Source organism: Heterodontus francisci, chromosome 40, assembly GCF_036365525.1.
Source record: "Heterodontus francisci isolate sHetFra1 chromosome 40, sHetFra1.hap1, whole genome shotgun sequence".
NCBI lineage: Eukaryota > Metazoa > Chordata > Chondrichthyes > Heterodontiformes > Heterodontidae > Heterodontus > Heterodontus francisci.
Genome location: NC_090410.1, coordinates 17,252,099 through 17,269,109, shown reverse-complemented (window position 1 = coordinate 17,269,109; position 17,011 = coordinate 17,252,099). Strand labels below are relative to the sequence as shown.

Genomic DNA, 17,011 nt, shown 5'->3' with positions numbered 1-17,011 from the left:
TCCCTCCAAACATGAAACCCCACCTGAGCCAGTATCAAAACAGTAGTGGAATTATATAATTACGTATGTAACCACTCTAGGACAAAGCAGTCTGCTTGATTGGTACCCCATCCACCACCTTCAACATTCACTCCCTCCACCACTGACACACAGTGGCAGCAGTGTACACCATCTACAAGATGCACTGCAGCAACTCACCAAGGCTCCTTCTTCAGCACCTTCCAAACCTGTGATCTCTTCCACCTCGAAGGACAAGGGCAGCAGATGCATGGGAACACCACCACCTGCAAGTTCCCCTCCAAGTCACACACCATCCTGACTTGGAACTATATCACTGTTCCTTCATTGTCGCTGGGTCAAAATGCTGGAACTCCCTTCCTAACAGCACTGTTGGTGTACATACACCCTAAGGACTGCAGCGGTTCAAGAAGGCAGCTCACTACCACCTTCTCAAGGGCAATTAAGGATGGGCAATAAATGCTGGCATAGCCAGTGACTCCCACATCCCCCAAACGAATTTTAAAAAATTCAGTTTGTGTAAATTATGTAACTGGGATTAAATACTATATTTCACTTTTCACATACATATCTGGTATAATCACTTCTCATTCATAAACATAACTGCTACAAGTAATCACTTGATACCTTTCAAAGACCAATCTTGGTACAACTAATTACTTGTAATGATTGAAATATGTCAATAATGATTCGTTTCCACTTAATACTTCTGTAAATTCTTTGTAAATGACTTGTGCTTGTTGACCTATATTGGTTTAAATTCTCATTCCAGTTTTCAAATTCCTCCAAAGTCTCACCCCTCCCTATCTCTGTAAGCTTCCCAGCCCTGCAACCCTTCAAGATCTCTGTGCTCCTTCAATTCTGGCCTCTTGGGCATCCGCAATTTTAATTGCTACACCATTCGCGGCTGTGCCTTCAGCCTCCTGGGACCCAAGCTTTCAAATTGCCTCCCCAAACATCTCCACCTCTCTAACTCCTTTAAGACGCTGCTTAAAACCTACCTCTTTAGCCAGGCTTCTGGTCACTTCTCCTAATATCTCCTTACATGACTTGGTATCAAATTCTGTTTAACAATATTCACGTGAAATGCCTTGGAAAGTTACTACATTAACGGTGCTATATAAGTAATTGCAAGTTGTTGTCTCTCTTTTGCACAATTTGAATAATCGCACCTATGAGAAAACGTGGTGTGAAAAATCACTGATTACCTTTCAAAAGTATAGCCACCTAAATAAATATTTTACTGAGGTAAAATTGACTTGTTACAATCAAAATTGTATTAAAATTATTTTAGCCAAATGGACTCAAATCTGAAGTGCAAATATCCAACTCTGGCTGACAATACAAGACTAACCAATTCCCTGGTGCAATGCATAACTAACTAATTTCCCAAACAACTTGGTCACCTCACCACATATGAAGCCTACAAATGTTTTTTAAATATTCTTCAGACTGAGCCCTGTGGAGAAAGGAGCAAAAACCAGATTGACGCAGCTCTTGAAACCAGCATAGAAAGCTGAAGTTTGGTTTGGTAAGAAAAAAACTACATGAAAAGTACGTTTTGCCATGAGGGGCAGGGATGTGGGCTGGACTCAATTCTGAGTTGTCAGACAAAGGCTGCAGGAGGGGAGGCAAAAGTTAATGGTTACGCATTAACTAATGATCTGCAGGACTGTGTAAAATGGCAGAGGACATTATTTGTTTCAACAGTCGAGGCAAAAGGAAATTGTATTTTAAACAGATTTTACCCAAAAGCAAAATATAGACAACCAGACTACGGGCGATGGAATTACAAATTCCTTGGTGTATCTGACACAGTGGATTAGTAACTCATCCCCGTAACCACTTTACAATTCACCATATGTAAGAGTGGCGAAATTGTTTTTCTATACTTCAAACTGAAGCAAAGTCCTGGCCTCTGGAGCAAAACAATTCTCTCTTCCTATCCCTTGAGGTCAGATGGACCACAACCCTTGAACCCAGAGACCAGCATGGTAGGTTAAGTTTTGTTTCACACAAAAACGGTAAAAAGCATGTTTTGCCATGAGAAGTACGGATGTTACATCAGACTTAGAAAGAAACAAGTCATTTGGCTGGTGGTTATGCTTCACATGAGCCTCTTCCCACTTTTCTTACTTTATCTCATCCTATCTTCATATCCTTATATTCAGTTTAATTCCAATTCTATTTAATTTTTCTATGGTTCATTTCTCCCTCATGTACTTATCTAGCTTCCCCTTAAATGCATCTATGCTATTCGTGTCCACCACTCTGTGAGGGAGCAAGTTCAGTGAAGAGGTTTCTCCTGAATTCCCTATTGGGTTTATTAGTGACTATCTTATATTTACATTCCCCAATTTTAGTCTGTTCAGTCTTTCCCGATATCTATAACCTCTCAGTTCTGGTATCATCTTTGTAAATCTTTTTATGCACTTTCAGTGCCTCTATATCCTTTCCAAAATATGGAGACCGAATTGTACATGTTGGGCGAGACTTAATTCTGAGATGTTGTGCAAAGGTTGCAGGAGGCTGACAAAAGTTGATATAAAAGCAAGAAATGCTGGAAATACTCAGCAGGTCTGGCAGCATCTGTGGAGGGAGAAGCAGAGTTAACATTTCAGGTCAGTGACCCTTCATCAGAACTGGCAAAGGCTAGAAATGTAATAGGTTTTAAGCAAATAAAGCGTGGGTGGGGCAAGAGGTAACAAAAGAGGTGTTGAATGGACAGGGTTACAGAGAATAACTGACCAGAAGGTCATGGAGCAAAGGCAGACGGTATGTTAATGGTGTGCTGAAAGACAAAGCGTTAGTGCAGAGAGGGTGTTAATTGACAGAAAAATAGAACAGCCCTGGACCAAAGCACAAACATGAAAAAAAAGCAGTGGGTAAGCACATGGTTAAAAAAAAATGAATGAGGAGACAAATTAAAACAAATAAAAAAGAAAAAAAACTAAAAAGGGGGCCAGTCATGCTCTGAAATTATTCAGTCCGACAGGCTGTAGCATGCCTAATCAGTAAATGAGATGCTGCTCCTCGAGCTTGTATTGATGTTCACTGGAACACTGCAGCAATCCCAGGACAGGGCATGAGAGCAGGGGCAAAAGCTGATGTTTTCTTAGCTTAAGTCTCAGCAGGACAGATCATAAAATGGCATGAGATGCAGCTTCTTTCCACTTTCGGGGGGGGGGGGGTAAAATCACTATTTAACTACTTTTACCCAATGCCAGCATGCAACACTGGTGAGAATAGCTTTCAAACCTTTGGCCTGCTTATCACGTTAACTTAGCCACTTGGCTACCTCAAGACACAGGATACAAAAGCTTTTTTTTTGTACCCTTCAAACTGAACAAAATCCCAGCCAGAGGAGAAAAAAATCTTTTGTTCTACTTCTCACACCCCCGAAAGCAGATCGATCACCAGCCTTGAACCCAGAGACAAGCAGGAAAAATTAATGATAGGTTTCATAAAATCCAAGTGTAAAAGCCTGTTTTGTCAGGAGAAAGAGAGATCCCTGGCTAGACTGAGGTCTGCATTGATATACTAACAATGCAGAAGTGCAGACAAAAGTTGATCTTTGTTTGATTACATTCGCTGCCCTTTAGCTGAAGCTTCTTCAGGGCAGAGGATGTGGTTTCTTTCTACAACTGGGAAAGAAAATCACTGGTTAAATGATTTTACTCAAATGGATGCAATGCTGACATCCAACACTGCTCTATTGGCAAGGATTGGACTCAAACTCTCAGCTGATTAATATTCCTCAGGTTCTGTGCAGCCTTTGACACGATCGTTCACACCACATTCCTCCAACAACTCTTTGATGTTAATTATCCACTCCTAGCCAGAGTTTCTCAATGAATGGCTTCCCTTTCCACTCACGTATCATCACCAGAGTGCTGCAATAATCTATCTTGGCCCTAAGCTCTTTTTCATCTACATGTTGCCCCTTGACTATGTCATCAGGACATGTGAGTCAGCCTCCAATATTAGGAACAGCTCTATATCAGCTCTCTCAATCCCTCAGCTATCACTGTGCTGTCTAACTGCTTGTCCAACCACCAGTCTTGGATGAATGTTAATTTTGCTGCACGCCTTCCCCTACATCCTGCCCGCTATTTCAATATCTTGTTCAGACTCCATGGCTGGAATTTTTTGTTGGGTGGGGAGCCCCGTGCACCGGCCGAAAAGTCAATGGCGAGTCCACTTCCGCTGGGTCTGTGGAGCCAGACTGGGATTTTTCATTCTCCAGGCCCTCAATTGGACTTGGGCAGGACTTCCTGTCTCCAGGAAGTCCCGCTTAATGGAGTTGCCGGCCAATCAGCGGGCTGGCAGCTCTTAGTCCCAGCAGCACCACAGGGAGCAGTGGCTACTGCTGGGACTACACCCAGTCAGCCATCACAAGGAAGATGAAGGATTGCCCTGGAATTGTGAGTTTTTAAGAGCCTCACCGGGGACAATTGATCGAGTCCTGATGAGGCAAGGGGGTGGGGGGGCCGGGAGGAGTGTTGTGCATTGGGTGTTGGGTCTTCAGGGGCAGCCCTCCGTGGGGCACAAGGTGCCTGATCAGGAGGGCCCCCCACCAGCCCGTAAGAAGGCCGCCTGGTTTTACCAGGCGGGCTTTTTGAGGCCTCAGCTGCCCACCAGCCAAGCGTAAAAAAATCCACCGTGGCGTTTGGAGGCCGTTAAGTGCCAGTTAATTGGCCACTTCAGGGCCTTGATTGGCTTGAGCAGACAGGCCGTTTCTTCCCGCCACCGCCCTGCATAAAATAGCAGTGGGGGTGGGAGGGGGTCAAGAATGGCCCCCGCTCCCCGTCTCCCACTTAATTTTAAGCTCCCCCTCCTGCCACCAGCCTGTTTTTTTTTTTGGAGGCGTAAAATTCTGGCCCCTATCTCCTCCATCACAACAACACCTACTACTGCCACGAACTAACAATGGTGGAGCAGGCCTCAGGGATTGAATGGCCTATGCTTGTTCCTATATCACTACCTTTAATCTATCTGGTGCTGAAACTTTCACGCTTGGCTTTATCATCTCCAAACATAATTATTCCAACGCTCTCCGTGCCAGGTTCTCACTCCATAACCTCCCCTCATCCTAAATTGTGATAATTGTCTCCTGTGTTGCACAAAATCCCACTCACCCTTCACCCAATCCCTGCTCATTGTCTGGGCAGCAATAGTAACATAGGAACAGGAGAAGATTATTCAGTGCCTCCAGCCTAGCAACTTAATTGGTCAGAAGATTTAAATAAAATTACATTCATATCTATTAAGCAACCTATAAAATTCTTGTCTATGTTTTTTAGTACCTTCAATAAGTTGTACAATTTTCCAACTAAATCAACCAGGTCCTCTCACTTAACGAGAGGCTGGGTTTCTGAATTTATTTTGATTTTCCCAAACAATTTCCACACAATCTTGAGAATGAATTGCAATTTGATAGAACAGAATAGCAAAAAAAAAAGTGTGCAATAAAGACAAAAGTATATTTGTCTAATTTTGGCAAGAATAGTTTTATTTCAAATTAAAACTATTTACAGCAGCAGCTGGATCTGGAGATAAGTTTTTCACAAGAAGCAAGATCCAGAGCACCAAGTGTTGGTATGGCAGCTAATGCTGACAGGCAAGGAATTGATAACTATGAAATATCCTATTAGAGTGCCAACTACTGACCCTAGAGAGAAATGTAACAGATAAGTAGTATGCTCATATGTAAGGTTAACACAAGAGACTCAAAGTGGAGTGTGTGACTGAGGTTAGAATTGGAATATAAATTGAACACCAATGATATTGTACAAGAGAAGTTAGCATCAAATATTGCCATCAGGTGAAGGCAGGGTTAGAGGGCGTGGACACACAGAGCAGGGATTACAGTTATCATTCAGTCCCTTTTTAAAGTCAAGTGTTCGATTATAATTTTGATATTATAGTTAAATAGCAAAACAAGTAGCAAATTGGCAAGCAGAGCAGTAGAGTTCCTTGGAGGACAGGAGTTCCTTTGTAGTACAGGCTTAGGAAGCAGTTAGGAAATTACATGTGTAATTATAGCATGCCAAATTTACATATGGACATGGAAATTTATAATGGGAAAAATGTGACAAAACAAGGCAACTGGTTTTGTAAATGTAAAATGTTGAATATGTAGTTTTCCTTCACGTGTGAGTACTCTGGTGCTTCTTCAGGTGGCTGGACTGCGTAAAGGCTTTTCCACACACACTGCATTCAAATGGTCTCTCTCCTGTGTGAGTGCGTTCATGATTCTTGAGGTGACTCAACTGTGTAAAAGCTTTTCGACAGATACTGCATTCAAATGGCCTTTCACCAGAGTGAGTGCGCTCATGATTCTTGAGGTGTCTTGACTGTGTAAAGGCTTTTCCACATACCCTGCATTCAAATAATCTCTCACCAGTGTGAATTCGTTGATGATTTTCCCACTCACTGGCTGTGTAAAATCGCTTTTTACACTCGCTGCATTCAAACGGTCTGTCCCCAGTGTGAGTGATCTCATGTTTCTTTAGATGAAAGGATCGAGCAAAAGCTTTTCCACACACACTGCATTCAAATGGTCTCTCTCCCGTGTGAATTCGTTGATGATTTGTCAGTTCACTGGCTGAACAAAATCGTTTTTTACACTCGTTACATTCAAATGGTTTTTCTCCAGTGTGAATTCGCCGATGCACTGTCAGGTAACTAGATGTGTAAAATCGCTTTTTACACTCACTACATTCAAATGGTCTCTCTCCAGTGTGAATTCGTTGATGCACCATTAGCTCACTTGTTCTGTAAAACCGCTTTTTACACTCACTACATTCAAAGGGTCTCTCTCCAGTGTGAACTCGCTGGTGCTGTGTGAGCTCACTGATTCTATAAAATCGCTTTTTACACTCAATACATTCAAAGGGTCTCTCTCCGGTGTGAGTTCGCTGGTGATTTACACGCTCGCTGGCTGTGTAAAATCGTTTTTTACACTCAGCACATTCATAAGGCTTCTCTCCAGTGTGAAATCGCTGATGGACTGTCAGGGAACTGATGGTATAAAATCCCTTTTTACATTCACTGCATTCAAAGCGTCGGCCTCCAACATGAATTTGACAATGGGTTTTCAGCTGGCCAGATGTGCGGAACATCCGGTCACACACCGTACACTGGAACCGTTTCTCTGCAGTGTGAATTAGCTGATGTCGTCTAAGGTTATGGTACCCTCCAAATCTCTTTTTACACACAGGGCATTCAAAGGGCTTCTCTCCGGTATGAACCCGTAGATGTATTTCTAAATGCGAAGGAGATGTGCAGGCTTTGCCACAGACAGAACACAAATACTCATGCCGGCCTCGGATCACAGTAGGAGTTGGATCATTCCCACTGACTTCAGTCACTGCTGTTGGATCATTCATTTCAAATTCAGATTTCTTGTGCATTGCCATAGCCAAAGTCAATACTCACGCTGCCTCATAAAAGAGCTACAGTAAATAAAACACAAATGTCAGTTCAACAATGTACCTGGTACCGTTCATTTACTTCTTTTGTATTTATTTACTGTCATTCATTTTCATCTTAAGCAGACAATCAACTTTTGTTTCCTCTCAGCTGTCTTCCACCAGGTTGAAAATACAACAGGAAGACGCATGCGTCATCATGCACAGTACAGATTCTCGGATTTTGCCTATATTTGTATAGAGTAGTGACACAAATGAAGCATTTTTGCCAGATGGAGAACATTGCATCTGGAGTACAGCATGCAGTTTTAGTCTCCATAATTCAATCAGGATCTTCAGTTATTGCAGGAGTGCAGGGAAAGATCTTCAGTTGTCGGCAAAAGCAAAATACTGCGGATGCTGGATATCTGAAATAAAAACAGAAAATGCTTGGAACACTCAGCCGGTCTGGCAGCATCTGTGGAAAGAGAAACAGAGTTAACGTTTCAGGTTGATGACCTGTCGTCAGTTATTGGAGGGAGTACAGACTAAAGGCCTGTTCAGGTCGGGAAAAAGAACCCAACCCAAACCTGACCGATCCACAGCGGACCCGAGCCCGACTGGCTCGAGTCCCTCCAATTTTGCCTCGAGCCCGACCCCGACCAGACCATCCCTTTACTTACCTTCGGACTCGGAACGTGCAGGAAGCTGCAGCGTATGCGTGGGGATGTCACTCGCTCACTGCGCAGACTCAGTTTCGTCCCGGACTCCCAGCTCAAGTAAGTTTTTTATTTTTAATACTTACCAGAAGAGCACTTACCATGTGTGCCCGGCCCGACCTGACCTGAGCACAACCTGGACTCGGCCCGAGCAGAGCCCAAAAGCCGGACCCAGAAGAGGGGCCCGACCCGACCTGAACCCGACACATGTCGTCGGGTCCCGTCCGGTCGGGTAGCAGGCCTTTAGTACAGAGAAGGGTATTCAGTTATTGGAGTGGGTACAGAGAAGGGTATTCAGTTATTGGAGGGGGGACAGAATTACTAAACATGCATGTCTGCAGTGATTAGGGGTCTGGGACAAGGGAACAGGACACACGTGGGAACCCCAGGATGCTTTATGTTCCAGGATAACCACATGTGCAGCAAGTGCCTTCAGTTGATTGAACTCAAGGCTTCTTGAACTGACGCAGCAGCTGGAATCACTGTAGGACATGCAGGAGGCTGAAATTTTCCTGGAACGTATGTTCCAGGAGGTAGTCATCCAGCAGCAACAAAGATTTTAGGCGGATAGCAAGTGGATGGCTATCCAGCAAGGTAGGAAGAGGCAGGCAGTGCAGGGATCCTCCAAGAGCGTGACACTCTCAATCAGTTTTCAGTGCTGAGGGTGACAACACCTCAGTAGGAGTGCAGACTAGAGAACCGTGAGGCAGGTGACTGTACAGAGGGGCACAGCAAAGTGTAGAAATGCAGTGGTCATAGTGGATTCAATAGTCAGGGGACAGATAGGCTTTTCTGCAATCCACAAGTTGAGTTGTTACATGGTGTGTTGCCTCTCTCCTGCCAGGGTAAAAAGAACATAGGAACAGGAGAAAGCCATTTAGCCTCAAAGTCTGATCTTCCATTTAACCAAAGGTATTAAAGGGATATGGGGCGAAAGAACAGTCACAATCTCATCAAATGGCAGAACACACTCCGGGGCTAAATGGCCTACCCCTGTTCCTATCACTAAAGAGGATGTAGCCAATATCACAGAAAAGGAGGAGATAAGCAGAATTTGGATAGGGATAAAATAAATAAAGAGGAGTTGCTTAAACGGTTGTCAGTCCTCAAAGTAGAAAAGTCACCCAGTCCTGATAGAATGAATCTGACATTGCTGAAAGAAGGAAGGTTGGAAAACACGGAGGCCTTAACCGCAATCTTCCAGTCTTCTTTGTATATTGGGGTGGTGGCAGAGAACTGGAGGATTGAAAATGTTACACCACCCCTGTTCAAAAAAGGGGTGGGATAAATGTGTTATCAACAGGTCAGTTGGCCTAATGTATGTGGTAGGGTAACTTTCAGAGACATTTACTTAAGACAAAATTAATTGACACTTGGTAAAATAGGGGTCAATAAATGAAGCCAGTACAGATTTGCTCAAGACAATCGTGTTTTACTAACTTGATCAAGTTCCTTGATGGAGTAACAGAGAGGGTTGATGAGGGTAGTACAGTTGATGTGTATCTGGACTTTCAAAGGGCTTTTGATAAAATGCCACAAAACAAGACTTATTAGCAAAATTAAAACCCATGGGATTAAAAGGGGCAGTGGCAGTGTGGATACAATATTGACCAAAGGACAGAAGCAGAGTGTAATGGTGACCAGTTGTTTGACAGACTGGATGGAAGTATACAGTGGTGTTTCCAGGGTCTTTTTGATGTATATTAATGACTGGACTTGGGTACACAGCACATAATTTCATCTTTTGAGATGGCATGAAACTCAAATGTAGCAAACAATAAGGAGGATAGTAAACTTCAGGAGGACACAGACTGGTGTAATGGGCAGACACATCAGATGAAATTTAATGCAGAGAAGTGTGAAGTGAAGTGATACATTTTGTTAGGAAGAGGACAGACAATAGAAAATAAATGACATAATTTTGAAGGGAGTGCAGGAACAGAGAGACCCGAGGGTGTCCATAGAGAAGTCTTTGAAGGTGGCAGGACAAGTTAAGAAGGCTGTTAAAAAGGCATACATGATCTTTAACTTTAAAAATGGAGGCAAAGTGCAAAAAAGCAATGGAGTTATGCTTAACCTTCAATTAGACCCTTCAGCTGGAGTATTTTGGCCAATTCTGGGCACCACACTTTAAAGATGTGAAGGCCTTACAGGGTGCAGACCCAATTTACCAGAACGGTACTAAGGATGAAAGATGTCTTTTCAAGTGTTTATCCAATACTCTACTGAATCTGCTTCCACCAACCTTTCAGGCAGTGCATTCCCTATCATAAAAACATCTTTCCTCATGCCACCTCTGGTTCTTTTGCCAATCACTTTAAATCTGGGTTCTCTGGTTACCGACTGTTCTGCCACTGGAAATTCTATCATAATCCCTCATAATTTTGACTATCTCTATTAAATCTCCACTTAACATTCTCTGCTCTAAGGAGAACAATCTCAGCTTCTCCAGCCTCTCCATATAACTGAAATCCCACATCCCTGCTACCATTCCTGGATTCCATATGCTTTATTAAACAGCATTCTCAACTTGTCCTGCCACCTTCAAAGATTTGCATACATGCACCCTCAGATCTCTCGGATCCTGCATCCCCTTTAAAATTGTGCCATTTAGTACATATGACTTTTCCTCATCCTTCACTGCATTAAATTTCATCTGCCATATGTCTGCTCATTTCACCAGTCTGTTTATGTCCTCCTGAAGTCTGCCACCATCCTCCTTGTTGTTTACCTAATATTCATGTTTTGTGTCATCTGCAAACTTCGAAATTATGCCCTGGACATCAATATGCATTAAAAACAACAGTAGTTCTAATTCTGGCCCCTGGAAAATACCATTGTACACTTACCCCAGTATGAAAAACACCCAGCCACCACTATTCTCTGCTGTCTATCCCTTAGCCAATTTTATGTCTATGTTGCCACTGTCACCGTAATCCCATGGGCTTTCATTTTGCTAAGAAGTCTATTGTGTGGTAGTGTGTCAAAAGACTTTAGCAAGTCCAGATACCCATCAATTGAGGAATTAGGTGTAAGTCTCAGTGATGGCGCAGATATGTTGCTGCAAGCTCATGTCACTGGCAAATTTGATACTAAGGTTGCAAACAGTCTGGTTCAACCTCAGACAGTTGCCGGGGAGAGGGCTGGAATTTGTGGCGAGGGAGCAGAGTTTGTGGCGGGGATCAAAGACAATGGCTTCAGCCTTCCCAACATTTAGTTGGAGGAAATTTCTGCTCATCCAGCACTAATCGTCGACCAAACAGTCAGATGATTTAAAGACAGTGCAGGGGGTTGGGGAGATGGTGGTGTTTGGATAAATACTTTTGTACACTTTGGCTTGCTGTACATGTGACCTTTGATATGATATGTAAATAAAGGCTTTTGGCAGTAGCCATTTTATACACCACATGGAACATGGATTCAGAAGTGAGTAGCTGGGATTGGAGAGGATTTTGATAGCTCTAAGACAAACAGTAGATATCTAAAACATCAGCATTTAAAACAACTCCTGTCTGCAACTTTTCACAGGATGCTGACAGCCGGATAAGTTATTATGGCTTCAAATTTTCCAGTACCTGCTCTGATGGACATGAAGGGAGATTTGAGAGGGAATTCTTCTAGTCTCAAAGGCAGAATTATGAGATTGCCACAAAGTTGGACAAGAAACCCGAACAGATAAAGAGTAGCAACTCTATCATCATTGATGGGGAAGGAATGTTACAGGCTGTATTGCACCCTAGATCTCACTAAGAAGAAAAGCAACACTTGGGAGATTTTGGAGGCCTTGAAGATCCACTTTGAACCCTTTACTAATGTCAATTATGATCGCTGTGTGTTTAACACTGGAGCTCAGGAAGAGAGGGAGAATATTGATTAGTCTGTGTCTCTACTGAGATGTCTAGCTGAGTCTTGAGAGTTTGGGAAACTGAAGGATGATCTCATCAGAGATAGAATTGTTTTAGGAACAAGAGATCCCACTGTGAAGCATGTCTGCTGAGAGAAGAGAAGCTTACTCTAAAGAAAGCTATTGGCATGTGCAAAAGCTCTGAGGTGGCCTATCAACAGCTGAAGAGTATTCTTGGGAGAACCGATGAGGCTGTGCACTGTGCTGAGAGGCAGTCCAAGTCTTCCAAGCACATGTCAATGATGAAAAGGAAGGACAACTTTCAGAAGGACAGCAGAAAGATCAATGCCAGAGTACTGGATGTAAGTACTGTGGGGACAACACAAGAAGGAAAAGGAAGCATGTCCAGCCTGGGCAAAGCAGTGCTCTAACTGTAAGAAGCTGAACCACTTTACAAGCAAATATTTTGCTAGAAAGAAAAGCAAGCCTGTAAAGATGGTTGGTGGAGAGATGTCAGATGATGTCACTGACGAATCACCCTACACACTAGAACATGAAGGCGCTGTCACATCTCGAGGTAAAAAGTGGTTTGTGACTATTGGAATGATGACTGCAGAAGGAGAGCACCAAGCTGATGTGAGGTATCAGGTAGACTCTGGTTCTAAGTGCAACATCATGAGCTTCGCAGATTTGTGTGAAATTGCACAAGATGGTGGCCTGAATATGAAGCCGAAGGTAAAGTTGAGGCTTCATGATAGAACGACGCTCAACCCAACAGGACAGACCAGGCTGAGAGTCCAATACAATAGGAAGAAAGAAGGACTTCGGTTCCAGGTAGCAGACAACAAATAAACTCCCCTCATCTCGGGTGAAACAAGTCAAAAACTTCGACTGGTAATCCTCCACATACCAGAAGCAGCTGTTGTGACTAAAAAAAAGCAAAGGAAGAAGTTGAGATAGTTCTGCCAAAGAAAGCTGGAAAGAGAAGCAGAAGCATAAGACTGAAAATGATGTGCCCTTTTTGCTATTTGTTGAAAATCTGAACTCTGAAAAGAACTTTGAGGAACTAAAAAAAGCCTCGAATGGATTCTTGACCAAATATAAATTTTCAGCCACAGATGACTGAATTGGAAATTTGGTTACATAGACTTTGAAACTGAAGAACTACTAGAAAAGGCATTAGAATGCAATGGATACAAAGTACTGGGACCAAGCATGCAGCAAGGAAAGTAGTGCAGATAGCAAAAGTGAAAGGGACTGCGGGGCATTGTCGATTCAAGGTAACTCAGGAGCACCTCAGAGATTTTTGAGGATCCTATTGACATTACAATTCCAGCTTCTTGTGATGGTTCAGGGACTCAGGGAATTGCATAAATTGAATTTGAAAATGAAGCAGCTGCAGATACAGCGTTGGGACAGAAACAAGGCACTGAAGTTGAGGGCAGGGCCATAGCTATTGATTTCACTGGCAATATGAGTATGTTAAATGTAAAGAGTAGACAAATACAATCAGATTCTGATACTCTCATTGTAAATAACTTGGCATATTCTGCAACAGAAGAGACCCTCCAGAGTAAAAAGCATCAATGACTAAAATACCAGAAAAGAATGGCAGACCAAAAGGATTTACGTTTGTTAAATTTGAATCTATTGAGGATGCTAAGAAGGCTCTTGAGAATCACAGCAATATAGAAATTGAAGGGAAAAGTGAGTGGTTGGATTTCAGCAACCAAGGGTACAGATGGTCGCAGTTTGTTCGTGGCCTTTCTAATGACACAAATGAAGAATTCAGACTTTTCATGAATGATTGGGAAATGCAAAACTACACATCATCTCCACACTATCCCCAGTCAAATGGAAAGGCTGCCGCAGTGGTAAAAAAATGCCAAAAGGATAATAAAGAAATCTACTAGATTCGGCTCAGATGTGTACAAGGCAATAAAGTGGAGAAACACACCTAATGAAGGCATGGGAAATATCTAGTCCAGCAACTGTCACTCCACACCCAGAGGACTCTTCCAGCAGCTAAGAAAGTACTGAAGCCAAAAGTGGTGGCAGGTGTGAGGGACAAGATCATAGTGAAACGACAAAGTCAAATGTTACTTTAATAAAACTCCAAATCATTGCCAGAGCTGGGAGTCAGAGATGGTCAGAGTGCAAACATTCAACACTCAATTAAAAATGAGCTCACTTGGAAACTTGGGACTTACACGAAGATGTTGTCACCTCGATCAGCACTCTGAAGGTGAATGACCTGATCTATTGGTGCGACTGCAGACAATTATACTCAACCAGAGAAGCTGCTCCTTCACTGCAAATGGCTGATGGGATAGGTCTGAGTTCACCAACTGAACAAGAAACTGAATGACCATAGTCCAACCAGCCCAACAGATGAACAGCAACATTCACCACAGCAACAAGATTCCCCAGAGAAAGAGCACCGGCAGCATCACCCAAGGAACCGGCAGACACCAGAAGAACAGCCAACAACAACTCGCCCACATAACAAAACGACCGGAATGCTTTAAAGATTATGTATGAAACACATTGTGTCAGTACAGACAAATTTGAAAAGACAAGTACAGACTTTTTTTATGAAAAGGGGGATAAGTGCTTTTGTATACTTTAGCTTGCCGTGCACATGACCCTGATGTCATATGATGTAAAGAAAGGCTTTTGGCAAGTAGCCACTTTATACAGCACATGGAACAGGTGGTGAGGTAGAGCTGGGTGTCATCAGCGTATATGCGGAAAAGCTGTGTTTTCAAATGATGTTGTGGAGGGGCAGCATGTAGATGAGAAATAGGTGGCGGTGAAGGATAGATCCTTGGGGGGGGGGGGGGTGGTGGGGGCAGTGAAGGATAGATCCTTTGGTGGTGGTGGTGGTAGGGGTGGGGGAGACGGGACGGTGAAGGATAGATCCCTTTGAGGGGGGGACGGGGCGGTCAAGGATAGATCTTTGGGGGGCTGGTGAGGGCAGTCAAGGATAGATCCTTGGGGAACATCAGAGAACCCAAACAGTACTCCCTGTGGCTAAATCCCGCCCCATCACGTGACCGCCGCCATCTTGGTGCAGCTGCTGCTCTCGCTGCGGTTGCATTCGGTTGATCGGCGCTTGTATTTTTCAATTTGAATTTCCTGCCGCCCAGGGCCTGAGCGGGCCGGTGAGTAAAAACTGCATGTTGTTTCTCACTAATCCCGGTGGAAAGGCTCGGCCCACAGTTTCCCGGTCGGCAGACTCCTGCAACACGAAAAAAAACTTACATTTGAATTCCGGATTCCCCCCCAGAGCTGTAGAACCGCCTGTGTCGGTGTTTATCCGACCCTCCTTCCCCGATTCTGTGGTGTTGACCAGTTCTCGGTGCCGACTTTCCGAGCTGCTGCATTGGCCGCTCGTGCTTTGTCTCCGTCTCCCATCGCGAGGGCCAGATGATGTTGGTGCGCATGCGCGTCCGCAGTGTGTGTCAAGGATAGAGCGGTTCCCCAGCTGCGGGGCAGTGTGGGTAATGGTGTGGCCATTACTGTGCTGCCCCCAACAGTAGAAAATTAGATCTTTCCACTGTCTAATGACCGCCCCAATCTTCACTGCAGGGGTGGGGTAAATACCAACCATCTTCCAGACCCATTTGCACTCCTCCACTCACCTTATGGATTCTGCCAGAACGTCAACAATCACCCGGCAACAGCCATTCAGAGACCCAGGACTGGATATACAATGTTGCAATTATCTTTTAAACTGGCTTTTTAGTTGAGACAGTCTGTTCTAACACGGGACACAGACAGCTGTGTGTTAGCACCTGAAAGAAGAGCTCTCAGCCCATTTCAACTGAAGGAAGAGAATTTAGTCTGTTTATTTATTATTATCTCTCACAATTCTAAAAATGTCAAGCCAAAACAGAGATCTCTGATAATTTAAACTGAAGAAAGGGATGTTAGACTGTGACAATCTTTCATCCCTCAAAAAATTCTAAAGCCAAATTGATTCATTTAAAAAGTGTTTGCAAGTCGTTAATCGTTAAAATTCATCGCTGGAGAAGGAAAGCATCACTTATGGCTGGAATTAGACTACAGACTGTTCTACTGTTGAAGAACCTTTTTTCCCCATTTTCCCATCGGATGGCTGTGAGGACTTCAAGCAACATTGGAATTTGCAAGGACTCTAATTTTTTCTATTTTAAATGTTGTTTATGTCTTAGTAATGTTTAAGAATTTAGTTTTTCTAATTAAACAGTTAATTTGTTGATTTAAAGACACCTAGTTTGGTTAGCCTCATTTGGGGGTTAATAGATGGTACAATTTGACTGGGTCTTTCTTTAATTTGGAAAGTTTTAAATGATACGTTAGGCGATCTGTGGAGGGACAGGATTGAATTAACAGTGTGTTTTTCCCACCACAATCAGAATCGTATATTTTGATTGGGGTCTTTGACTGGAGTAGTCGGTTGTAACACTTTTCAGATGAGACGTTTAACCAAGGCCCCGTCTGTGGATATGAAAGATCCCAAAGAACTATTTCAAAGAAGAGCAAGGGAGTTATCCCTGGTATCCTGGCAAATGTTTATCTCTCAATCAACATCACAAAAATACAGATATATGGTCATTATCATATTACTGTTTGTGGGAGCTTGCTGTGTTCAAATTGTCTGCGTATTTCCTACATTGCAATGGTGACTACACTTCAAAAGTACTTCATTAGCTGTAAAGCACTTTGAAATGTCCTGACGTTTTGGAAGGTGCTATATAAATGTAAGTCTTTTATTTTCCTCTACGGTATTACGTACCTGACATTTATCTTAAGCGCTCTTTTTCTTTAGTGATCCAGAGAGCTCTAGCTTTGGATGCCCTTCCTTTCACCCACTAGGGGTGTGTCCGGTCTGTACCCAAACTATCTTCTCCTTGAAGGCCTGCCATTGCACACTTCCCTCACCTTGGAGGGACTAAAGGATTATTCAGTTGACACTCTAGGGATCTTTCTGATTGTGAGATCTGTTCTCCTACTGTTGTTGCTCACCAGAAACC

At 43.3% G+C, this 17,011-nt stretch overlaps 2 protein-coding genes across 4 annotated transcripts in view; one reads left to right on the top strand and one right to left on the bottom strand.

Annotated features, from left to right (window-relative positions):
• Positions 1–1,772: 1,772 nt before the first annotated feature.
• The window catches only part of LOC137353118 (olfactomedin-4-like), a 90,370-nt gene continuing 75,131 nt past the window's right edge, over positions 1,773–17,011 (top strand). Inside the window, exon 1 of one of the 3 annotated variants that reach the window (XM_068019132.1) lies at positions 1,773–2,012. The gene's annotated coding sequence lies outside the window, so the exon portion shown is untranslated. Of the gene's footprint in view, positions 2,013–14,997; positions 16,739–17,011 lie in introns of those variants that run through there. The other 2 variants (XM_068019130.1, XM_068019131.1) reach the window with 2 other exon arrangements.
• Positions 5,513–15,437, bottom strand: LOC137353121 (zinc finger protein 84-like). The gene is made up of 2 exons (XM_068019135.1): positions 15,258–15,437; positions 5,513–7,475 (listed from the first exon to the last, which is right to left on the bottom strand). Exon 2 carries the CDS (start codon positions 7,437–7,439, stop codon positions 6,168–6,170), a length of 1,272 nt encoding a protein of 423 aa, XP_067875236.1. The 5' UTR covers positions 7,440–7,475; positions 15,258–15,437; the 3' UTR covers positions 5,513–6,167.

Bases quoted from the DNA above. Each gene is read 5' to 3' on its own strand.
- LOC137353121 (XM_068019135.1), bottom strand. From the start codon at position 7,439: ATGGCAATGCACAAGAAATCTGAATTTGAAATGAATGATCCAACAGCA.